At 40.4% G+C, this 24,859-nt stretch overlaps 1 protein-coding gene and 1 long non-coding RNA gene across 5 annotated transcripts in view; one reads left to right on the forward strand and one right to left on the reverse strand.

Annotated features, from left to right (window-relative positions):
• The window catches only part of LOC111772544 (uncharacterized), a 65,093-nt gene extending 44,559 nt beyond the window's left edge, over positions 1-20,534 (forward strand). Inside the window, exons 3-4 of the long non-coding RNA XR_002806479.2 lie at positions 4,821-5,053; positions 19,748-20,534. This is a non-coding gene — a long non-coding RNA (uncharacterized lncRNA). The remainder of the gene's footprint in view (positions 1-4,820; positions 5,054-19,747) is intronic.
• Positions 1-23,548, reverse strand: MMAA (metabolism of cobalamin associated A). Of its 4 annotated transcripts, none has more exons than XM_070257934.1 (8): positions 22,554-23,475; positions 18,849-18,974; positions 11,114-11,616; positions 8,535-8,657; positions 5,861-6,031; positions 3,381-3,466; positions 1,383-1,532; positions 1-372 (listed from the first exon to the last, which is right to left on the reverse strand). In XM_070257934.1, the coding sequence occupies exons 3-8, from the start codon at positions 11,556-11,558 to the stop codon at positions 85-87; spliced, it is 1,263 nt and encodes a 420-aa protein (XP_070114035.1). In that variant the 5' UTR covers positions 11,559-11,616; positions 18,849-18,974; positions 22,554-23,475; the 3' UTR covers positions 1-84. The 4 variants fall into 4 exon arrangements, with proteins under 4 accessions (XP_070114035.1, XP_070114043.1, XP_001501925.3 ...); XM_070257942.1 differs by lacking the exon at positions 18,849-18,974 and having other exon boundaries at positions 22,554-22,842; positions 23,165-23,453; XM_001501875.6 differs by lacking the exon at positions 18,849-18,974 and having other exon boundaries at positions 23,466-23,548.
• Positions 23,549-24,859: the final 1,311 nt, after the last annotated feature.

Raw genomic sequence — 24,859 nt, forward strand, 5'->3', positions numbered from 1 at the left:
TGAAAATATAAGCACCCAAGTGACTTTTAATATTAAAATACTTTATGAAATGACATATCGAATTATTGCATAGGATAAATTTTATTAGTCTCTGCTTTGAAAAGCTTTCAACAACAAGTCTGCTGCTAGTCCTGGGGACAGGGCCCCCCTGAGAACCTTTTTTTCCAGAAGAGGAATCTGTTCCCGGACTGTGGGATGAGTCCTGAAATGTTCTAACACACTTTCCTGAATGAGATTCCACATCCAAACTTTCTGCTGCTTCTGTCGCTTGGCACTCAGCTCCCCACTGGCAAGCATTAGGTCCTGGAATTCTTTCATTTTATCCCACATTTCAGTGATGCCCTCTCCACTTCTGGCAGAAATACGAATTACCTAGGGAAAGGGGATGAATCAGAACCATTTTACTTAAAATGATAGAAAACATTTTCATGAGGACTCTGATATTTGCCAATTAATTCTTACAGTCTATAGAAACAGACAAGTGACAAAATTGAGACGTTTTATTGCTGTGTCTAAGGAAATATACTGAGAAATTAGTCAAGGTAACTTACCAGGATTACCAAGCACATAGCAAAAATAAGACACTGATTCAAGGTGAAGATTTTTAGCCCAGAGATTTATTTTGACTTAGGATTGCTTGGATGCTCTTCAGAGGTATGAGGGAGGAACTGTGAGAGGGTCAGGATGAGAAGGGCCAAGCTACATGGGCTTCCCTGAGGCCTGAGAAACAGCCCCATTCCCTCTGTCAAAGTTGCCTGATTCAGCAGGTGCTAAGAGCTGAGCATCCGGCACCCGCATCTACAAGACGGCTTCAGACTAACACAGACAACGTGTGGGGGAGACTGGGAGCTGACAGTGAGATATGTCATCATCGTTCTCATCATAGTGATTACAGCTTATTCTTTAATAACAGTGTCCTCCTGCAGATATAGCTGCCCACATCAATATTATTGCATCACTTAATACAGGATTTTTCTTTTCCTTATTGAAAACAGCACCTAACAAGCATAATGGGAAGGGAAGTTATCACATCAAAAGCCTTTTCTCTCTTACTCAAACTCTAATATAGATAATCAAATCATTAATTGCTCCATAATCTTAAGGATGGTCCTTTCAGAATGGATTTGCTATCACTTCCAAATGGCTCAAGTCAAGCATTAAGCAATCTAATCTATCACCCCACATGTAGTCTTTGACATTTAGTGGTTGAATGATTATATTTAAAATCATGACTACACACTCTGGCTTTGTCATGATTTTTTAAACTGTAATCTCACATACAAGCAAAGATTGATTATATGTCTCGCTTGGGACTTACATCCTCTCTTCTAATGTGCACAGTCCACTCGGGGTGAAAAATGCAGAATGGAATGCGAGCTAACCTTTGGTCTCCAGACTTTCGAACGCCTGCGGAGTAATTTCAGTGCGCTCACGTACTCTGCTTGTATCCTTCGAGCTGGCACAATCAAGTCTCCGTCGGATTTAGTTATAGCTACCAGATCTGCCATCTCAATTATACCTCTTTTGATGCCCTAAAGAAAAAATGAGAAGAAAGTGATTTATCAGAAACATTTAATTACAACCAGCAAAAAATGGGACACCAGTCAATGCAAAGATTTTGAAAGTCATGCACTTCATTAACTTTTTCTCAGCATCTTCCCAAGGCTTGGGTGCCAGGAATCACAACTACTCAATAGAAATTACTCAAAAGCACTGGCTCTTGGGATTGCAGAAGTCATCTGTGATATCTCTGCCAAATTTAGAGACTAACATGCTGAAATACATTTAGAGTTAGAATAAATACATCATCAAGACACAACATGATTGAGTGGCAGGAGACAGTTCACACTCTCATGATGGATTCCGCTCCTCATGAGCTAGACTGCAGGATGCAACCTATCCATCATTGAGGTGCTTAAAGAGAAAACACACATATCACTAATGTCTGCATTTCCAGAAACAAAGTCTTTGAAGTTTTCCTTAAATGTATATAGCATTTTTTTTTCAATTTACATTTGAGGAAAAATAACCTGATGGCTAAAAATGCCTCAATTTCTTGATTTAAATTATGTTGCATAAAAACACTAGAAATCCTCAGGCCAAACTTTATTTGGAAAACGTAGATTTTTCCATCTAAGATTAAAATTTCTTTTCAAATATTTTTAGACATAACTTTCAATGATTAAATTCTAATAGTTAATGTTTCTAAATTGTCACATCCATAGTCTGCTATCACCATTTTTAAGAATTATACCATTGAAAGCGAGGTATTGTGTAACAAAGAATTTGTTTGGTCTTCGGCAAGGTTCCTGGAAAGTGACCTCTAAATCCTTGGCATTTCCCGAGGGATAGGAGTGTCTGTCATTCACTGTGGGTGCCTGGGACCATACCTGAGTTTATGCAGTGAGATCACTCGGGGCGGGGGGAGGGTTGTGACTGACCACACCAGAAAGACCAACCATGTGATTAGAGGGCAGGGCCTTTGAGCCATGTGACATCAGCATGACCTCTGGGGAGGGGAGGGGGGCTGAAGATTGAGTTTAATTGCGTGGACAATGATTCAGTCAATTACACCTACAAACTGCAGAAGTGAAGCTCAGGTGAACTCCCTGAATTGGTGATACATACAACGAGCTAGGAGGGAAATGCGTCCTGAGGACGTGGAAGCTTAAAAATTTGGGACCCTCCCAGACCTCTCCCTATGTGTCTCTTCATTTGGCTGGTCCGGATTTGTATCCTTTATAATAAAACTTTAAGTGTAATATAGTACTTTCCTGAGTTCTGTGAGTCATTCCAGTGAATCATCAAACCTGAGGGGTAGTGGAGGGAAACCACTCCATTTGTAGCAAGTTGGTCAGAGGCATGAGTGGCCTGGGAAGCCCCAAGCTTGCACTGGCGCCTGGAGCGAGGGCAGTCTTGTGAAGGACTGTGCCCTCAACCTGTGAAGTCTGTGCTAACTCTAGGTAGTTAATGCCAGAACTGCACTGCAGGAAGAAAGTAAGAATCCTATTTCACAATATGTAAACTATGATAGTGGGATCCCAGTTACAAACAATTATGAGGCACTTTTGAACCAACTGTACTACAAACACCCATGCAACAGTGGTGTCTTTTGGCTGGAGCATCCATGTATTCCATTCACTCTCATGTTACAGGGGAAAAATCTAAGTTGTATGATTACTGCAAGGTCACACATTCTATTACCATAAGTTGGGAAAAATAGACAGCACCTGCCTTTAACTCAGGTATTTTAGCCAAAGTGAATGATGTTTCTTTCCCTATGCTAATATCGACTTAATTTACAAAACACAACATTGGAAATGTGTACTTTCAGAGACGTATACTTTGTGTTTTTTGGGGGAAAAAATAAAAATAATTACCTGTAATTCATCTCCTCCTGCTGGTGGCAGTAGCAAAATAAACATGTCAACCATATCAGCAACAGCAAACTCTGACTGACCCACACCTGAAATTTTTTAAATCACAACTATATATTAAAATATTCATGGTAATTTGACTTTCTCAACTACATTGACCATCGTTTCCATTACACTTCATTCACTCACACTTACAGTCACACACTCAACCTGATCCCACTTTAAACACCCCACCTCTGAAGAATTTATTAAATGCCATTGTCTCACCCTCTGAGCAAACCTGTCATCCTCCCCAGCTCTCTCCCTCCCTTATTTGCATTAGACTTAGTCCTTGAGGGACTGGAGAACCTCGAGACCTCCATTCTCTCCTCACTCTCCCAGCTCTTTCTTGGCTTCCCTTTCACTGGTGTGCAGATAGAGCGATTCTAATCTTAGACCATGCCTGTTGATACTTTTGGCTTTCTTGCCTTCATCCTCACATCAGCCCTGCAAACCTCACCCATGGATCAACCCAACTATAAGCATTCTGGAGAACTGCTCAACTGTGTAGACAGGTGCCACTGTAGGGTCATGGTCTCCAATGTCTGCTCTATCTTCCTCATGGCCTGGTAAAAGCAATGTCCCGAAACGTCCTCAAGCAGCTTCCTCCTCGTTCCTCACAGTGATTACTACAAACATTCACTCTCCCATAATCTCCCCACTTGCTGATGAGCATGGCACCTACTTCACAGGGAAAATAAAGGCAAGAACCTCCTCAGCTTCTCCCTCTCCCCCTCCACAGATGAGCAGATGCCAATCAAACTCCACCTACTGCCTCCTCTCCAGTCTCGGTGTGAGAAGTACTGGCTGAAGGTTAAGCTCTCCTTCCTTTTCACTTCCTCTAGGCCCCTCGCTCTGCTTTATCTTTAACCTTTCCTTTGTCTACAGACTACATCACATGAATTGTGCTCAAGTCTTTCTCATCTTAAAACCAAACAAAACAAGAAAAAAACTCACAATCTCCTCCGACTATCACCATATTTCTCATTTTCTCTTTATAGCCAAGTTTCTGGAAAAAAGCAATATATGCTCACTGTCTCCACTTCACTACTTGACATCCATCTCAACACACTTAAATCTGGCTTCCACATGCCCTACTCCACCAAAACGCCGCTCAAAACTCTCTCCTTCCTTGGTGTGGCAGAGACTTCTAGTTACCCATTCAATATCCTTTCTTCCCTATTTCCTTACCCTGATGTTATCAGGATCATCAATGAACCAGGTGAAAGACCACATTCACCAGACCCCCTTTCAGCTGGAGATGATTCATGAGTGAAAGCAAAACTCACTAGATGGGGTTTCCAGGAAAGTTCTTTAAAGATGGCTAACCAAGCCAGGAGGCATACCTCTTCTCCCTACCCCTTCCTTACTCCCCCTTTTTCCTTCCTTCCATGGATGTGACAGAGCTTCATCAGCCATCTTTTAACCATGGGCAACCTTGAGGATGGAAACTAAGTGCTAAGAATGGACAGCAGAGACAGCAGAAGCCTGGAACTTGGAGCGCATCATAGAACCACCAGCCTGCTCGGGACTGCCTGCCTCCAGGCCTCTTTTATTTACAAGAAAACAAACCACTTTCTTGTTTGAGTCACAGTTATTTCGAGTCTCTGGGACAAGCAGCCACATGCAACTTCCAGGTAAGACGCTTGGTCTTTATGGACCTTTTCTCCCTTGATTCTCCTACTACCACTCAGACAACTTTTCCTCCATCCACCCTGAAATCGTGGAGTTTCTAGTCTCCAGCCCCATCCCTCTTACTCTCTGCCTTCACTCTCTAAGTTTCCTGGCAAACAAGAGTTCTCTCAATGGGCCAGTTCTCTCACTCCTCTGATTTTACAAATGCCCTTAGCCCCTACTTTGTTTGATTCCACTTCTTCTTCCAAAACTGAGTTCAACTGTCTTCTCTGATCCCCCAAATCTAAGTCAGGTTGTGTCACAAACATTTATCACACAGTAATATAACAGTCTGTCTCTCCACAAGAAGGTGAATTTCTTGAGATTTCCATCTCAGTATTTTCATTACAGATAATGATGTACTAGGGATATAAACATGAAATAAAACATGGTCCTATATTCAAGAGCTACCCAACTATATTAATTTTCTCAGTGAATATTATAGACGAATGAAATGTGCTTAAACAAAACAGACATTGCATTAAAGCATTGTTTCTGTAGGTCATCCTTATGCTATTCTCCGGCACTTATAACATACAACCTTGTATAACAGTTATCAGAAACAGGGCTTGTTTTTCTTTTCTTTCGAAGGTAAGGATTATAGCCTAAATACTCCTATCTCCTAGAGAGTCTGAGATAATATCATGTATTTAATTATACCTTAAGTAAATATCTGCTGAATGAACAAAATGAAATTAGTTGTCACTCATCTTTATACAGCATTCATCATCATAGCATTTTATTGTCATGAAATGGCAAATCACACTCACCTACGGTTTCAATAAGAATGATGTCATATCCTCCCCCTTCACACAACAGAATAGCTTCATTTGTGGTCCTTGTCACACCTCCTAAAGTACCTCTAGTAGGAGACGGCCTGATGTATGCATTCATATCTCTTGATAACTCAGTCATTCGGGTTTTATCACCTAAGAGTGATCCTAAAACACACAGTTACACCTCATAATCATAGAACACTTGTAAACGCCAATTATCAATCAGCCAACTCCTAAAGGAAGTGTTTAATGACATTTCTCCCAAAATCTCAAATTGTATTTCCTATTATTGCGCTTTCCTCCAACAGTGTATATAATCATGCCAAATTAATCTTTTTAACCTTTCAAGCCCCTCAAAACCTATAATGGCTTTCCACTGACTAGAGGTTCAAACATATATTCTTCAGCCTAGCATTAAAGGCCCTCAGAATGCAGCCCTACCTTACCTAATTTCAACTTCCACAGTCCCCAAACCAATCTTCCATTCCAGCCAGGATGGTTTCTTTACTGTCATCTTAATGTTGTGCTTATGGTTCTCACCTGGGGGTGATTTTGCCCCCAGGGGAAATCTGACAATGTCTAGAGACATTTTTACTTGTCACAACTGGGGGGTAGGGTGCTACTGGCATCTGGCAGGTAGAGGCCAAGGGTACTGCTAAGCATCCTTCAATGCGCAGGAAAGCTGCCCTCAAGAAAGAATGGCATTAGTGCCAAGGTTGGGAAGCCCTGCTCTAACATAAGTTCCTTGCCTCTAGGACCACGTCTTACATATTTTGCACGCTGAATGCTTGTTCACAGGAGACAATTTAATACCTACAGAACAGAAAAAATTCATATTCCTTAACTACCTTATTTACTGCACATAAAACTTCTTTCTAAAGTAATTTTCTGCATGAAGTCAACAATCTGCCAAAGTTATACTTTAAATTATTATCCTATAGATCCTCACACACTGAACTAAACATTATGAAATTACTCTCTCATATGATTGTCTTTGCCAGTGAATCCAAAACTGTTGGTTGCAGACCCTCAGGGAGGTCTCAAAGCTGTTGCAGGGGGTCCCTGAATCCAAAGCACAGGAGTGACTGTAGGCTAAAAAGCAAATGCTTCTCAAACCTTAACGTAACACTGTTTTTCCAGTGTGTATACTGTTACACTAATAAGGTAGAAATGTATAGTGACGGTGTCCTGTTTATCCTTGTGTATTTTTTTTCAAAGTCTATATATATATTTTTTTTTTTTACCTGAGAAAGGGACCCTCATTTCTGGTTTGAGAAAGGTTAGGAAACACATAGCTATGCAACTTTAATCAGGCTATCTTATGTCACCATTTCTCCTATTATTATCTCAAGTTATTTTCTTTTGCTATTACAAGTATTTTTAGAATATTATGAAGATGGGGGGAAAAAAGCCTTCTTACCTAGATAAAGATGAGGGCCACTATAAATAATTCTTTGTTCAAGTACTTACCTTTAACAAAGTTCTTAGACTGTAAATAAGACAATACATTGACATGGATTTAATCTTGAACCTTGTGAGTATAAATTTTATTTTATGGTTAACCTTTTATTACAGTGAATCAAAAACTGAATGTTCTCAGCTAAATTTATCAATGGGTGGTAATAGGAATTGTTGTCCACCTCTCTATTAACCTAAAGCCCCTGAAATATGATTATATCATCTTTATTTTTTAGCATTAGACTCACAGCATACGAACCAAACACTTTCACAAAGCTCCCTGTATATTCCCCTTTACAATACACATCATAGTGTAGCGGCCTGTGTTTACTTATATGTTTCCCTCATAACCTATGAAGCGGCCAAGGCCAAGAGGACTGTGTCTTACTCACTATTATGCAACACAGTGCCTTCCGTGCACAATGCCTCACCTATAGTAGGCATTCAGATACTTGTTGAATGAATAACTGTAATGTGAGAAGCTTAAATCATAAAGAGGGGTAAGAAAAGAAAAACCTTTCCTGAGTATCTATATGGTATGCTTTATGTTTTATTTAAATGATACTTTGGGGAGCTAAATTTATTTATTTTATCTCTGATGAGCTGCAAATTAAACTTTGAGTGACTGCATGACCTCAAATCACTAAGTAATTGCTGGGCACCATGTGCAATGTACTATGCTAAGTGCTGTAGTGGAAGCGGCAGCAAATACGTGGACCCCCTAAGAGCTTTCTGTTTAACTGAACATGTAATACAAACAGGTAACAAGCTATAAAGTGCAGGACAATTTTTTTTAAAGCTTAAGAGATGTTACAATAATATGAGGAAAGTAACAAATGAGTAAGGACCCATTTTCTGAATTGCACAGGGGCTGATGCAGCCAGGAAAAACAACGGGAAGAGGGGCCTGGCCTTTGGGGTGATAGCCAAAGGGCTAAAATTTGCTCTTGATTACCTTCAACCTCTGGCACCTGTTCTAGTTCTCTGAGTACCCAGCCTTCTGGGCTACCCGCAAGCCGGCCTCCTCTGAAGAGCCCATTGCCCCAAAGTACCTCCGCCAGCCTCCAGCTCGCCCCGCAGAACTCCCTTCCTTCAGGGAGACCAAACTCAGCCAAGGTCAGAAGTCACTTGACTGCAAATTCCCACTAAATTGTCGCAGACAGCCTCACGAGCCCCGGCTCTGCAATTTAAAAAGCATCAGCAATACTCACCTCCACTAGTACAAGAAGAAGGGTCCACAGCCAGCACAGATAATTTGTGCCCTCTCTCAGTAAGCATTTTTCCAAAATATTCTATAAAGGTTGATTTTCCAGCACCAGGGGGCCCAGACAATCCTACGATGGAAAGAGATCATCTAATTTAAGGTAATAAATGAAATCAGCAGTAGGATGAGTTCTATTAAACAAAATATTAGGCTACCTTCTATTTCTCCTAATTTATTAAAACCATCATTAATGTATTTTAACATTTCCTAAAGCAGTAAGTGAAAATCCATTTATCTAGTTCCTGAGTAATAGGGATATAGGAAGGAAACAATTCTGAGCTCTGTAAGTTCACCAAAGTCACTTTTAAAAATTACAAAATGAGAGGCTGGCCGGGTGGTGCAGCGGTTAAATGCACATGTTCCACTTCTCAGTGGCCCGGGGTTTGCCAGTTCGGACCCTGGGTGCGGACATGGCACCGTGTGGCAAAAGCCATGCTGTGGTAGGTGTACCACATATAAAGTAGAGGAAGATGGGCATGGATGTTAGCCCAGGGCCGTCTTCCTCAGCAAAAACGAGGGGGATTGGCAGCAGTTAGCTCAGGGCTAATCTTCCTCAAAAAAAAAAGGTACAAAATGTGATTTGCCTTTTACTATAACGTAGATGTCTTTGGATAGACTTCATTGCCTATGTTGTTAATGTGCTGAATTTCTATATCTGCCCACTTCTCATCATGATCAGTAATTATTCCACCTCCCCCAATTCTGTATGCTTTATCTTCCGGTTGGAAAAACAAGTCATTTCTCTAGAAATTTCTAGTGACTGAGAAAATACTCTTCTATTTATAACAGATAATTTTTTTTCATCTCATCCAGAACTCAAAGAATATAATATAAACTGAATCCTGAAAAAAATAATTAGTCTCGGCACAACTCTGGAGCCAGTCAGCCAGTTCTATTTCTGGCCCTGACTCTTATGAGCTGTGTCATCTTGGGCAAGTTACTTAACCATTCTGTGCCTGAGTATACTCTGCAATAAAATGGGTAGAATAGTAGCACCTGTCTCTTCAGGTTGTTGTAGGGATTAGAAGAGTTAATATTTGCAATATGTTTAGAGCAGCGCATGGCATAAAGTAAGAGATATAAAAGCTTATGTTCAATAAAGTATATAACACATAAGCATTTAATTGTAACTATATTCAAAGTATATATGGTATATGGTATGCTTGGCTCCTCACACAATTTTCAGGGCAGGTCTCTGTCCTAAACATCTTTATAGGTGCTGAATAAACATTTGTTGCTTTTATTTATGATGGTGATAAAATAAGTGCAATAAAGACACGGGTTTATCTGGCCTCATAAGATCAAGAGGGAAAAACCAGAAGAGCACTGCAAATTTGTGAGTTGCTAGTTACGTGTGAGTTGCTGGTTAACTCCAGATATTTCTGGGACATTTTCTCTTCAAAGAGTCTCTAAAGCCTAAAGAGTAAACACTTTGTCATAACTGGAATTTCTCTTTGAATGTTTGCTATCTTGTCTGTCTACAAAACATAAAGATTATTAACACCCAAAGCATACTCTCAAAATGAGAGTTCCCTCACTGAGGGCAGACGAATAAGGTGTGTGAAAAATGTGGACTAGTACAAACTTCGGTTGGTGAGCTATTTCTGAAATTATCTTTAAAGCATTTATTCCCGTTACCCTAAAAACCAGGAGGTTTTAGTCCCCATATTACCAATAAACTGATATATAAAAGTCTAATGTAATGCCAGTCAATTTGTAAGTGTATTTACTCATTCCTCAAAATTTCTGCACTTGGTCGACCATTTCAAGTTGTTTGTAGTAAGAGGGTTGGTTGGAATCACCAAGTTTGTCATCATCAAAAGCTCTCATGCCACCCAAAACTGACTTGCTTAATTCCTGCTGGTCAAACGTATCTAAATTGTTTTTTAAATGCACAATTTCAAAAATATAACAAGCTTATATGCAATTACAGAAACAAGTCAATTGTTCAAGAAATCAAATGAATGTCTAGTATTTCTAGACAGCAAATGAACATGGTCTCTCCTTTAAAATACATTTTGGTATTGAGATGGCTGGGCTTAGAGCCAAGCCACTCCCAGAAACTCTAACAAAAAGTATCTGAAAGGAGACTTGCCTATAGAAAGACTAATGAAACACCGAACAAGTAGAACTTTGAAATGTCATAAGGATGATTATAGTTGATATAACCACAAAAACAGGGAATTCACTTTAGACTGTTAAGCAGAAGGACTTCGGAGAGAAAGGAGTAAACTAGTTAATAGTTCTTCCTATGCTTACTTCTATTCGGGGAGCCATAGCAAGATTCTTACCAAAACAGAAATCTTAAGTTTTCTTAAAACATAGAACATTGGTTCAAATGGTCATGGCATATTTTTTCAACATAACAAGACTAATATTTGCAAAGAAAAGGCATTAAAAATTCATCCCCAAAAGAAAAAAAGAATCCCTATTAGATCTCAAATTATTTAGACTTATTTTAAAAGAAGAGAGAGAATTTAGAAAAATGTGTACTGGACAGACCAAAGCAAATCAAAAAAGACTGACCTACTCGAAACGCTAGTGGTTTTCCCTTGTTTAATTGTTCCCGTTCTCTGTGGTAGACTAACACTTTCTGGAGGAGCACCTGGGCTAACTCTTTTTTCCTGCTGTGAGTTGATTCTATGAGAGTTATGGCTTCTGCTAAGCAGGCCCTTTGCCCTTGGATTAAACCAGTATAAAGTTTATCCACAAATCTTTGTTCCTTATCAGAAAATCCTTCCGTGTGCTCCTTTAAGGTTGTTTGTACACACAATTTTCTCTTTAAACCATTTGACAGCAGCATCCACTTTGTACAATGGAGTCCAAGAGAATTAAATGGCTGAGCAGGTGGCATTCCTGATCCGAGATGAGCACTCGAGTGAAAGATGAAGTGGTAAGGTCGGAAAGGTGATCTTAAAAGGCCTTTTAGGAAATGCTGGTGAGGATGTTGTAGCAGCTTGGGAATATTCATTTCGTTTGGAACTGAAGAAAACACTGGACGGTTGTGGCTCAATGTGATTTGTGACTCCCTAAAAGAAACAAAAACATATTTTTTCCAGTTCAATACACAACTAAGATACTGAAGTAGTAAAACTGCAAGTGTAGTGTTTTCCCTATGTCCTAAATACACACAATCAGAATGCTTCGTAGTACAAATGGGTGAAAGTTTCTTACCACACTTAGAAGACTCTCTCCTTGCCTACAGCTACTATTCAGAGTAACCCAAATCATGGAACCATTACTCTACTGTGAAATGCAATGTACATTACAATTTTCTTCTGAACAAAACACAAATACACAAAAAGCCCAATTAGGGTAGAAATTTTATGTCATGCTTCTTTCCTTCTGTCTATAGACCTTACATTCATCTCAACAATTTCCTTGGGTCAAATATGCCCTGTTCTAAAGTTCATTCAAAAGGTTAAAAAAAATATCCCTTGATGCTGGAGTTTTATTCATTCTCTACAAAAGAAATATGACCAGTAGTGTGGGCCCGAGGCATAAGTTAGGTACATGTATGTATTCACCAGACTCACCGGAACAGAGATACATGCAAAGAATGGCCCTAACATAAGCACACAAACAACAACAACAAGAAGAAGCCTTTGTATGAAATGAACTACGAGGATTGTGTGGTAACTAGATTAGTATATCTCAAAGTATGGTCAGAACCATCTGGGTGCTTATTAAAAATGTGTATTCCTAGCCCCACAAATCGGAGTCTCGGTAGGTGAGCACACTAAATTTCAGAGGCAAACTAAAATTTACAGACAAATGATACACACAGCCTTGACAGAAAACCAAGTTTGGGATTATGATTATTGGAAAACTTTGGTTTTCAAGTACCTCATAGCACAACGAAATAAATTACTTTATTGCTCCAAAGTACCACTTTAAATTGTACTTCAAGGCCAACCAGCATGAAATTAATTTTAGCTAAATAACGTTCTATTAGAAAAAGAAATACTTTTAAGATTTTTTTACTGTTAGAACTATAACTTCTCACCATTTTTCTATTTTGAGGGGAGGGGAACATTATGATTTCTATTTGTACAAAATTAATCTTATTCTAAAAGGACAACTAATAAAAAACGTATAAAAAAGTTTCTAAAAAACAATTTAAAAACATCCACTACCACCCTTCACACAAACACACAAAAAGATGTTTAAAGAAAAAAATTAAGAGGGGATCTATTTTGGAAGCTCTCTTTCAATACTACCTTTCAACACTCAATACCACCACCACTACCAGCAGACTGGAAGCTCAGAGGCAAGAACTGTATTTTCACTCAAATACCATTTTCTGAGCATGTACCACTTTCCAGTCCCATGCTAGGTTATAAGAGTAAGAATAACAGTGATGATAATGTTACTGATGGTAATGACAATGATATTTTATTATGTTCTAGTAATTACACTATAACCTTCTGTATTAGTTTCCTAGGGCTGCTTAACAAATTACCACACTTCGTAGTTAAAAGAACAAGAATTTGTTCTCCCACAGTTCTGGAGGCTGGAAGTCAGAAATCCAAGTGTCAGCAGGGCTGCGCTCCCTCTGAAGGTTCTAGGGGAGCCTTCCCTGCCCCTCCCAGCTTCTCGAAGCTCCAGGTGTGCCTTGGCTCAGTTACATAACTCCAATCTCTGCCTCCCTCTTCACAGGGCCCTCTCTTCTCTGTGTGTCTCTCCTATGTGTGGACATTTCTCATTGAACTGGGCCCACTCAGATAATCCAAGATGATCTTATCTCAAGATCTTTAACTTAAGGGCCAGCAGGGTGGTGCAGTGGTTAAGTGCGCACATTCTGCTTTGGCGGCCCAGGGTTTGCCGGTTCGGATCCTAGGTACAGACATGGCACTGCTTGGCAAGCCATGCTGTGGCAGGCATCCCACATATAAAGTAGAGGAAGATGGGCACGGATATTAACTCAGGGCCAGTCTTCCTCAGCAAAAAGAGGAGGATTGGCAGCAGATGTTAGCTCAGGGCTAGTCTTCCTCAAAATAAAAATATTTTTTAAAAAAAGACCCTTAATTACATCTGCAAAGACCTTTTTTCCAAATAAAGTCACATTCAACAATTCCAAGGATTAGGACACAGACATACCTTTTTGGGGGCCACCATTCAACCCACTACACCTTCTTAGGTGGACTGCCTCATTTTCTTATCCTAAGTGACATAATTGCAGCACTTCAAGGGCTCACAGAATAATAAACACCACATCCAAAGAAAGAACAAAATGCAGTGGGAATGAACAAAATTACAGAAACTAACTCTGCTTGGGGAGCGGAAGGTTCAAGTCATGCAGGAGTCAGTGTCAGGGATGGGTCCAAAAGGATAAAAAAACAGCAGAAGGATGAGGCGGGCTTTCCAGGCTGAGGACCTAAATGTGGAGTCAGAGATGGAAGCTGGTCTCTTCCCTACCATACCAGAGAAGACGGAGAAATTCAGTGAGGCAGACACCTGGTGCATACATGGAACCAGTGATAGGATGTGAGACTGGACCAGAATGTGAATTGAGGCCAAGGAACTAGATTGTGTCTTGTTGGCAGTGAAGAAACCACAGGAATTATGGAGGTGAGTGACATAATCAACTTTGGTTTGTAGGAGATAACACCAGGAGCAGTGGCGAGAAGTCAAGATTGATTAAACTCTGAAAACACAGAGCCAAGTTTAGGAAACCCCAGCAAAGACTCAAAGGAGATGATGAGGACCTGGACTTAGGCAAGACATCAAGGAACAGAAAAGAGAAGCCAGATTCAAGATTTTCTTGTCCACATTAGAATCCTTAAAGCTTGCCATGGAGGCTGGCACACTGTAATTGTTCCAAAAAAAAAAATGCTGCTGATCTTAACTTGTTTCATTTCCCACTTGCCTGTCACTCAAGAGTTTATAAACCAATTTAAAATACTTTATTTCACTTTATTTTCTCGGACAATTCTATGAGGACAGTTAGTTACTATTATTCTCATTTAAGAAGGGGAAACCAAGAGCGAGTTAGGTGACTATGGTCACAGATAGTGGCAGGGCCAGGACTCAAACCCAGGTCTCTTGACTCTTTGTGGCATTTTTTTCTTAATAAATTATTTTAGAATAAAAGAGAAGTCCTTTGGCTAAAAGGGAAATAGGTATTAGTAACTCTGCCCCTCCCAAAGTAAGAAAGAAGCATTTCAGTGTGCAGTGAGGGTGGTGGCAGCAGGAGGAGCCAAAGAACAGAGAAAGAGGAAATGTTAACTAGGATACAGAACATTTTTATTACGAAACCCAGTCCTGTTCTCCCGTAGGGGAGATGTCGTCATATGCAGTCTACAAAAAAATTACAACTATTTAAAGGGTGCCCTTTAATTAATAAGTCTTACCATGACTACCTCTTGTTACCCAACAAAGCCATGTTCAAAAAAGAGCAAATTAATATACTGAGAAAGAGAGAGAGAAACAAGACTATAAAGCATTCATTCAATATTTGAGCATTTACTATGTGTCTTGCAATAGTCTAGAACTTGGGATACCAAAACAAAATAGAACAAAAGTTCTTGCCCTCATGAGGCTAACATCACAGTAAGGGAAGACAGACAACAGACATATAAATAACGAAGCCAATGTGGCTGGACCTGAGTAAGCAAGAGGGAAAGTGTAAGAGAGACGGTCGAAGAGGGGGTCAGATATAGGGCTTTCCTTATAGATGACCGGAAGGACTTTAATTTTGAGTGAGATGGGAAGCCATGGGACAGAGAGGAACCTGGTTTGACTTCTGTTTTAAAGGGATCTGATGGGGAAGCAAGAACAGAAACGGGAAGACCAGCTAAGAGATTACTGCAATAATGCAGATGAGAGATGAGGATGACTCGGACCAGGTGGGGGAAGTGTTAAATCAGATTCTGGATGAATTCCAAAGGACCTGATATTAAATGAGATGTGGGACGGGAGAGAAAGAGAGCAATCAAGGATAAGGCACAGGTTTTATCCTGATTCACAGTGTTGACGAAAATAATCCATAACCAATCTATAAACGAAAATTTGGGTGAGTTTATTCTGAGCTGAAATCTGAGGACCATGGCCCGGGGCCTTTCCTCCCGAAGGAAGAAAGGGCACCAAGGGAGTGAGGTATACAGAATGGTTATATACCCCCAAACAGGACGTTTCACATATGATTGAAATGTCGCTCCCACAATAGTCACAAGATTGCCCTGTCAGCACAGCACTTGATGGACATAGCAGGTAGTGGGTCTGCTATCTCGGAGGGTGTAGCAGGAGGCAAGCATATTGTCTCGAGCTGGGTGGTCACAGGTGAGCGCAGCAATCAGTTCCTAGCCTAAGGAAAGATGCTTAATCCTTAAGGAATGCCAACGTTGGGAGGGGGAGGGAAGTGGCACCTTTATCTTAAGGGCCTTTGTTCTTGCCATAGGGAATCTCTAAAGCAGATATACAATGCATGCTCAATGGCCGCGGTCAGGCCCTATTGGAAAGACAAGGTCAGGCCAAATTAGGTTTACACCAAATGGCTTCCTCATATTCTCCAATATATCCTATTGCTTGCCATTTTTATTTGTCAACAGCAAAGACGGAATTGCCCTTTAATGAGCTGGGGAAGACTGTGGGAGGCAAGTTTGATGTAAGATCAGGTATTCAGCTTCAGATACATTACATTTAAAATGCCTACTAAATATCCAGGTGGGATCCTGAGTAGGCAGTTGCATTTACCAGTCTCAGGAAGAGGTCAGAGCTGAGATGTAAATTTGAGAATCATCAGTGTTTAGGTGTCATTTAAATCCATGAGACTAAAAGGATTACCAAAAGAGTGACTGGAGATAAAGAGGAGGTGTGACACCACATTTCATAAAATTTATCCACACACACAGAAGGAACACATATGTCAAAGTGTTAACTTTGTCTACAGATGAGTGGTATTATGGTGCTTACATGTTGTTTTTTGGCTGATCACCTTTTTCTGATTTTTTAAAGGAGGCATATGTTACTGTGGTAGGCAGAAAAACGGTGCCCCAAAGATGTCCACGTCCTAATTTCTGGAACCTGTGAATGTGTTATAAGGCTAAGGGAATTAAAGTTGTAGATGGAATTAAGGTTGCTAATCAGCTGACTTTAAGATAAAAAGATTATCCTGAATTATCTAGGGGGGCCCAATGTTATCACCAAGGTCCTTTCAAAAGGAAGAGAGGGGTAGAAGAGCTGAGCAGAGTGATGTCATGTGAGGAGGACTCAACCCACCCTTGCCAGCTTTGAAGACTGGAGTAATAAGGGTCGAGAGCCATGGAATGCAGGCAGCCTGTAGGAGAAAAGGCTAGGAAACAGATTCTCCCCTAAGGCCTCTAGGAGTGCTACATGATGAGGATCATCAAGGCTGCCCCAGGGAGAAGCCCAAGGAATCCTGCCCTACATACTGATCTATAGCATCCTCTGGGAAGCACAGCACATCCTGACTTAATCCGATCTAATTCTTTTTTTTTCTTTTTTTTTGAGGAAAATCATCCCTGAGCTAACTACCACCAATCCTCCTCTTTTTGCTGAGGAAGCCTGGCCCTGAGCTCACATCCATGCCCATCTTCCTCTACTTTATACGCAGGACGCATACAACAGCATGGCTTGCCAAGCGGTGCCATGTCTGTACCCGGGATCCGAACCTGCGAACCCTGGGCTGCTGAGAAGAGAAGCAGAAAGTGTGAACTTAACGGCTGGCCCCGATCTGATTCTTATCTAAAGTTACAGGACCACCCATTAACCAGACCCCACCTGAACTGATACCATTTTAACAATTTTTTTCAGGATCTTTCCTTTGTCTTGTAAAGAAATCACTCACATACCTATGCCTTATAAATTTAGCTCTAACCCTCAACACATTACAGCTCTTTTCTGCCCATGGGTCCTGGCCCCATTTTACTCCATGCTATTCTCTGAATAAAGGAGCACTACTGCCAGATGTTAAGAGTCCAAGAAATCTTTCTTTTGACTCCTTGGCTCGCTGAGCCTGCAGCACTACTGATGCCTTGATTTTATCCCAGTGAGACCCATGTCAGAGACTTCTGACCTTACGAACTGTAAGATAATAAATTTGTGTTGTTTTAAACCATTGAGTTTGTGGCAGTTTGTTATAGCAGCAAAAGAAAGCTAATGCAGTGGCCGTGGTAACAAAGAAACAAAAAACCATACACAAAAATCTTTTAAGATGAAATTTAGAATTTTCCTAATTTTAATGAGAATTGTCAAATAACTATTCATGATTTAATTTTTATCTTTGCCATAACCTGTAACTTGCTTCCTTCTGCATTTGGATTTCTTCATAATATGAGAATCAAACAGGATGAGTCCTTAATTTAACCAGTTATTGTGATCATCAGCATTACATTCAATGTATACTTAAATGTCAGTTTCTAAATTAGACATAAAATTTGCAATATATACTCAAAAACCTAGTAAAAAGAATTATGTGCAAGGTGAAAAGTGATAATCGTGTTTTAGCTATACTTGTATGCACAGAGATTCTATCAGAATCACGTTAAGATTTGAAGTTCAGTAGTACTCTGAAATAATGGGATGTACATGAGGTAGTAACTATTTTTGAGCATGGCAGATTTTTTTTAAAACTATCTAGATGCTATAATAAAAATTAGGTGTCCAGAATGCATATCTTCCACTTTTTTGCCTGACAAATTCAGTTCAAATATCACCTCTTTTAAGACACATCTTCCCCGACTTTTCCCAGGCAGTCAACTGTTCTCTGTGCTCCACAGCCTTCTGTTCACATCTCAGGTAGAGTATTTGTCATCTTGTTTTCTAATTTATCTATTTATAAACCCCTCCTCACCAATTCTCATCCCTCAGCTGACAATCCTCCCAAAGGACAATATCTTACTATTCCTCAGAACCTAGCACAGTGCTTGGTACAGTAATCTGTTAATAATTTTTTTTAAGGTTCACGAGTAGATGCTCTATCCACTTTTTGTTGATTTACTATACTATAAAGAAACATTTGAGCAACAATCTTAACCTGTGTGATCTGAGAATTTTTTAGCAAAAACATTCTATCTTCTAAGTTTCCTATGTTGAATCAAGGCAAAATCTAACTGATCTTCCAAAACAGAAAGATAAGTTTGTAAGGAATCAAAACCCAGTAACAAGAGCTTTACTAGATGAAAATATGTACACCTAGAATAATGCAAGCAATAACATTCCCTAAATAAACGAGATGGATAAAAATTGTCTAATAATTAGTATATAGATTGCTCTAACATTTAGAATAGTGATATCTTACCACAATTGAATTGCAGTCTTTCTCAGAAGATCCACGCCAACTATCTGACAAGCTTATGGTTTGTATTGCAGGGTTTATCACAATTTGGGATTGTGAAGTTCTCTGCCCTCTGAGGCCAATACAAATCTTAAAAGGTTTTTAAGTGAAAAGAAAGAACCAGGAAAGGATGATACCATTTTACTCCATTTTTTTGCTAAAACCAAAAAAGCTATCCAGATGTATATAATTCTAGGTTTTTACGCCTTCAAACCTCCCTGTGGGCTGATTTTCGTGGTACCCCTAAATCCTGGGGCCCATCTGAACGGCAGAGCAATAGCTGCCACCTTTTATTGAATATTTATTACATGTGAGATATTGTGCCTGCATTTCCTCGGCTAAGCCTCCCAACAGGAGACAAGATTCCATTTTACAGGTGAGGCTCAGTAAGGTGAGGCTGATTGACCAAGGCCTCACAACGAGGGGCAGAACTTGGGAAAAACTATGGATTTCATAAATCCAGATCTATATGGTGTCAACTTTAGATTGTTGTATAAAAAGAGGAGTGATGTCATGTCACATCAAGGGAACACCAAATAACCCTTTACATTTGAATATGGCAGGCTGCTTATCTTCATTTTCTTTCTTTGTTTTTTTGCTTAGCCCAAAATGAAAAATTAGTTTACATTTTCTATGCAAACCTTATCAGGAGATCCCAATAATGTATTAGGTGACAGAACAGACCAAATTTCTAAAATATTTAAATTTTTCACTCCACAGAGAATAAGTCACACCCGACAACTACATGCATAACATATTTAAACCCATTAATTTAACCAATCAACCAGATTTTAAAGGAGTCCATAAAATTTTTAAAAGCCAATATAACTCAGCAACTTTCCACCTTTATGTTTTTGTCACAGGCAGAACAGACTAGGTGTCCCAGAGTGGCAAAATCACGGAGGCAGGAAGAAGGACTTCCCACCGGCTCGTGTATCTAAGCATCTTTTCCTGCTTTCTTATGGAAAGAAATCAAAGAACTTGGCCAATAATCAAATCAAACTGTTTCAGTGAGTTTTCATGATTCCTGAGAGTATGGTTTCATCCTACAATTTTAAGCTGAGCTTACCAAAGTACAAGAGAAATTCTGCAGCATTTACAACATTCAGCAAGATAACTCAGCACTGCCATTCCTAATAAATCAGAATGTCAATTTATGAATATATAATGAAAATCAGGTGGGCAGAAATCCTGAAATGGGTTGGTAAGTGCACTGCTCCCCTGCAAGGTTCACATGGAGAGCAGCATTTTAAGACTCATATTTGTTGTCCTCCATAATATCTTTAATATCCATTCCCTCCTCTCCACCCTCATTCCCACATTTCTCTACTATCATGGCTTTCAAGCTTGGATCCACAGGAAGAAATACACTCACAGCAGGCATATAACTGAAACAAAAATTTCACAAAACATTACTTGCCTCCGTTACACGCGATACACTCTGTGTATCTAATGTAGATTGCAACCTACCAATGGGCACAACCTTAAGTTTGAAAAACCCTAAACCACTATAGCCATCTCTGTGACCATTATTAATTCATCTCCAGATTGCCACTTATCCTCATAAAATGTAAATCTGACTATAACACTCCTCTGCTTAAAATAGTTAAAGTTCCCTCTGCCTTATCTGTAAAAAAAAAAAAAAAAAAAGTTTTTCTGTGATTCAGCCATTCATTCATTCAGCAATTATTTATTGAGAACCTACTACTTGCTAGGCACTATGCTAGGCCTTGGAGTACATTGGTATATGGGTCCAACATGGCTCCTAACATCATGAAGTTGACAATCTAGCTAAGACAGTCATCACATATATATTTCATACTCATTATGAGTGCTCTTATCCACCTCTCCAACTTAATTCAGTCCCCTCCTCCACTTTTACCACATTGCTGTAACTATTCTGATTTGCACACAGGTCCCAGAAAAAGCCACACTCTCCATCCATTTTGGCCATTGTCTATGATGTTTCTTCTGATTGGAATGCCCTTCTCTCCTTAATCATCTCACAAATCCTCCTCAGCCTTCAAGAATCAACTAAGTGTCTCCTCCTCTATAATCAGTTCCCCGGCCTCCTTTCCACATCCCTTCATTTGTCACTCTTATGTCTTGTCATCAGGTACTGGTCACATGCCTCTATTATAGTGCTGATCCCATTGTTTTGTGATCATTTTTTAAGATGTCAGTCTTCCTAGACTGTGAGTTATCTTTGTATCTACCGCATAGTTAAATGCTCACAGGATAAATGAATGAGTGCTATAATTTTGCATGGATCAATAACTCCATTATGCTGATTACTCAGTTAATCAATGTTTGAAAACATACATTTTTCTAGATTTTACAGTAAATATATATATCTTAAGGACTTTCTTTTTAAAGTCTGATTTCAATATATGGATGTTTTCCTTCATTAAAAATTTGCTCAGCAGCACTTAGTCTGACTTGGGATATTTGTCTTGAAATTGATCCAATGAATATTCTCAATTTCAATAACGACTCCGGCAAGAAAAATCGTACAGGATTTCCAAAATCAATACATTAGGTCAGTGTCTGCGGTGCAGCACAGTTCATACAGGCAATGCAGTGTTACACCATGTGTTTCCATTTCTCAATGCTAATCACTTTTGATTTGAAGATAAGCTGTCAGATGCTATTAATCTGTTTACCATCTCCCACTACCCCACAGAAGGCTTTACTTTCTCCTTTTCAAATAATTTCAGGAAATTTTAGTGCAGCAGAATGACTTTTTAAACAAGCAACTTTTAAATAGGTCATTGTTTTATAAGAGTAATACAGAACACATACTGAATCCATGCAGGGAATATTCTAAAGTTCTCTGTCCACTTTACCTTTTATCACTTTTCCACTTAAGACTCCGATTTCCCAATTTCTACTTTTAGGTTTCAATCTGCTTGGGAAGTCTCTATTTTTCTAAATTCCGTCACCATTAAACATTTTGATTTCTTTCCACATCTATCACTCTAGTTCAAATCTGAACTAGTGTTGGGGAGTTCTGAGACTAGCTCAAGGACCTGGGCAATCTCTAGTACTCTCCATATGAAAATATGAGCCTTCCACGGGATCCTGATGTATACTCAAGTTTGAGAATCACTGCCCTAGGGTAAAGTCCAGTCTGGCGTTGTAGGGTTTCCCAAACCAGTTTTCTTCCATTTACTGCACTTGCCTTCTCAGAGCTCTTCTAAGGAGAGTTTACTCATTATCTTCCAAAACTGCCACTTACTTCCCCAACTGAGATTTTACTCACCTGTCATATCCTTCCTTCTCTATGACACCTCTCCCAACCACTCAGCTTAAATGCCAATGTTTCCTAACACAGTTTCCAGGAATTTTTTCCTCCTTTAATTTCAATTATTTCTGAATACTCAGGTGGTAATCTGCAGAGGTCACAAACTGGCTGTTCCTGCCCACGGAGGGCGTGTGAGTGCGTAACTGAATAGGTTGCCAATAACATGAAAAATCAAGAAAAATCACATAAAAATAAAAATATAGATTTTGGATTTGTGTGGAGAAAATCAGATCTGTGTATGAGGGACCCACATTTCAACATGGCAACAATCGTTTGAGGCGCAAACATTTCAAGCACTTGCCAGCACTTTCCATGCCAAATACAGGCTTTCTTTAGACATCTTCAAATAACTCAAACTGACTTACCATTCTTTCGGTTATGGAACTTTTCATCTTTGTTTTTTGTCTCTCCTAATAGAATATGGCCCATAAAAGAACTGACCTATTCCTGTCTTTTTTTTTTAATTCCTATTAGCTTTAACACAAAACAATATGTTTACTATATAAAAGAATATTTTCCACGTTGTGTACGACCGACTCCAAGATGATTAAGAATCTGCAAAGGCCTTTTGGAAACGTTTTTCTAACAAGTTGGGAAAACTATAGCAGTCTGTTTTTTGTCTATTTTCCAAAGTGTCTGTATTAGGGCAGAACTCTAAAGAAAAGTAATAAAATAAGAAATTTTATCATATCATTTTGGCTTAGGTTGCCTTTCAATTTCTAAAGAGAAATACGAATTATTTGAATACACTACGTCTGCTGGAGGAGACCTAACCCGGGCCCGGCACAGATTTGACAGAACCTAGATAACTGTTTGTGACTTTCAGTTTGAACCCGATTTTATATCCTGGATTTTATCCCATAAAAGAAGAGTTTTAATTTCACTCTCAGCAGTAGTTACACTGGACCTTTCTCCAACCCATCCTCTGGTTAACCATTGGCCAGGTTTGGCAGCAGCAAGGAACGAACAGCCTTACCAAAACCTCCTTCCTGTGGCACAACGGTAAGCTCACAAACCTGCCCAAAATGATGAAAAAATTTTAACACTGAACAGACCGTTTCTTTTTTAAGGAAAAAACAACAAATCTTCTGTTTGAACCCATTTTGCTGACGTCTGCCTGTCCACACACATCCCGCACCCCCAATATCATCCAATTCAGCAAGTCTCCCTTTCCTTCCCCGACCCCAAAGCCTCCAGGGGGCGCCCCCGACGCCGGGGTGGGGAGCCCAGCGAGGGCTCTGGACGCCGCGCGCAACCCCCGCCCCATACTCACTCACCCAGGCCTCCGGAAGTACGGTCCCGCCCCGCCCCTTCCGCCGCGCTGGCTTCGCCCCGCCCCGCGCTGGCCGCGGCGCGCAGGCGCAGTGCCGGCTGCCGGGAGCGTGGGGCTTGGGGAGCGGCGGGAGGCCGGGGGCGACGCGGGGCGGGGCCAGGGTCCCGGCGGACGTGGCCGCGGGCTTGTGGGGTGTGGCGGCAGGCGCTCGAGGATGGGGTCTTGCGGTGTTGAGCGGAGTCGGGAAGTCGGCGGAGCGTGGGCAGCTGCTGGGGAAGGGAAGCGGGGAGGATGCTTTACAGCTTTGCGGGTAGCTTTTGCTTTTCTCCAGGTCCAGGCTGCATCTTTCGACTCCTGGCTCGAGGGTAACGTTCGTCCCCTCCCGGCCTTGGTGCTTCTCGAAGCCCGGGAGACGGAGCCAGAGTCCGGCCCCGGGTAGCCTGCGGTGGCCGTCGTACGCAGACCCTCTTCTTCCTCTCCCTGGTAGCTTAGAGGCTGGGGTGGAGGGTGAGACATGGCCCGTCTGACACACTGGGGACACTAAGGAGACCTGGCCTCCGCCAAGTAGTTTCCAACCTGTTGGAATCAATGCTCAACGTTCTGCGGAAATAGAACTCAGGTTTTTAAGCCATGGCGTGGTTTTTAATGGCTCAAGGACCCGCCCTTTTTTCTCTTAGAGAAGTTACACATTCGTATTGATTAATATTTGTTGCACCCAAGGCAAGGACCCGCGCTCACCGCCCTCGGAAAGTCCCCGAGGAGGAAAGGCGCTGGCCTGAGATGGAGATGACCGCGAACACGCTTAGTATCTCCTCCCTCACTGCGGGGCAGGATGGTAACTCATTTTTTGAAAACCTGTTAGATTAATAAGTAGTAAAACCTGAGTTTTACCTAAATTGCAGGATGTTTTGGGAAAACTGAAGGCTCCCAAGTGTTTGCTGTCATGTAATAAAGACAGCACGAATAGGAAATAGCAAGGATCAAATTATGGCGAATAGAAGTGGTTATAAATGGAGGCTGTATTATAATTAGTATTTAGAGCCAAGACCCCAGTCCCCATGTGTGATTTGCATAATTGCATGCATTTGTGAGGGGTTAGGCCTTCCTCAACTACTTGATATGGGTTAATTCTTATTGAATATAGAACCATAAAAAAAGAATTATTAGTGTTCCTTAGTGTCTTCATGATTATTTAGGCTAAAAGACCACACTTTTACTCCAGAGTAATTGTAGATCCATGAATAGTCAATTACAGAAAATTAAACTTAGATCTAAATGAAGGAGCCTAGTGGACCAATCATGGAAGCAGTCAGACCTGGTTAGAAATCTCAGCCCCTGAAAACAGTGAATACAATAAGGATAGAACTTGGGAGAAGTGATTTCATCTTTTTAAGCTTG

Source organism: Equus caballus, chromosome 2 (assembly GCF_041296265.1).
Source record: "Equus caballus isolate H_3958 breed thoroughbred chromosome 2, TB-T2T, whole genome shotgun sequence".
NCBI classification, from domain to species: Eukaryota; Metazoa; Chordata; class Mammalia; order Perissodactyla; family Equidae; genus Equus; species Equus caballus.

What these genes read in the sequence shown, in the direction of transcription:
- MMAA (XM_001501875.6), bottom strand. Translation starts at nt 11,558, where the DNA reads ATGAATATTCCCAAGCTGCTACAACATCCTCACCAGCATTTCCTAAAA. An exon ending in ACCACTAGCGTTTCGAGTAG is followed by an intron (nt 8,658 to 11,113) that starts GTCAGTCTTTTT and finishes TTTCCATCGTAG; the next exon opens with GATTGTCTGGGCCCCCTGGT. An exon ending in CGAAAGTCTGGAGACCAAAG is followed by an intron (nt 373 to 1,382) that starts GTTAGCTCGCAT and finishes CCCTTTCCCTAG; the next exon opens with GTAATTCGTATTTCTGCCAG.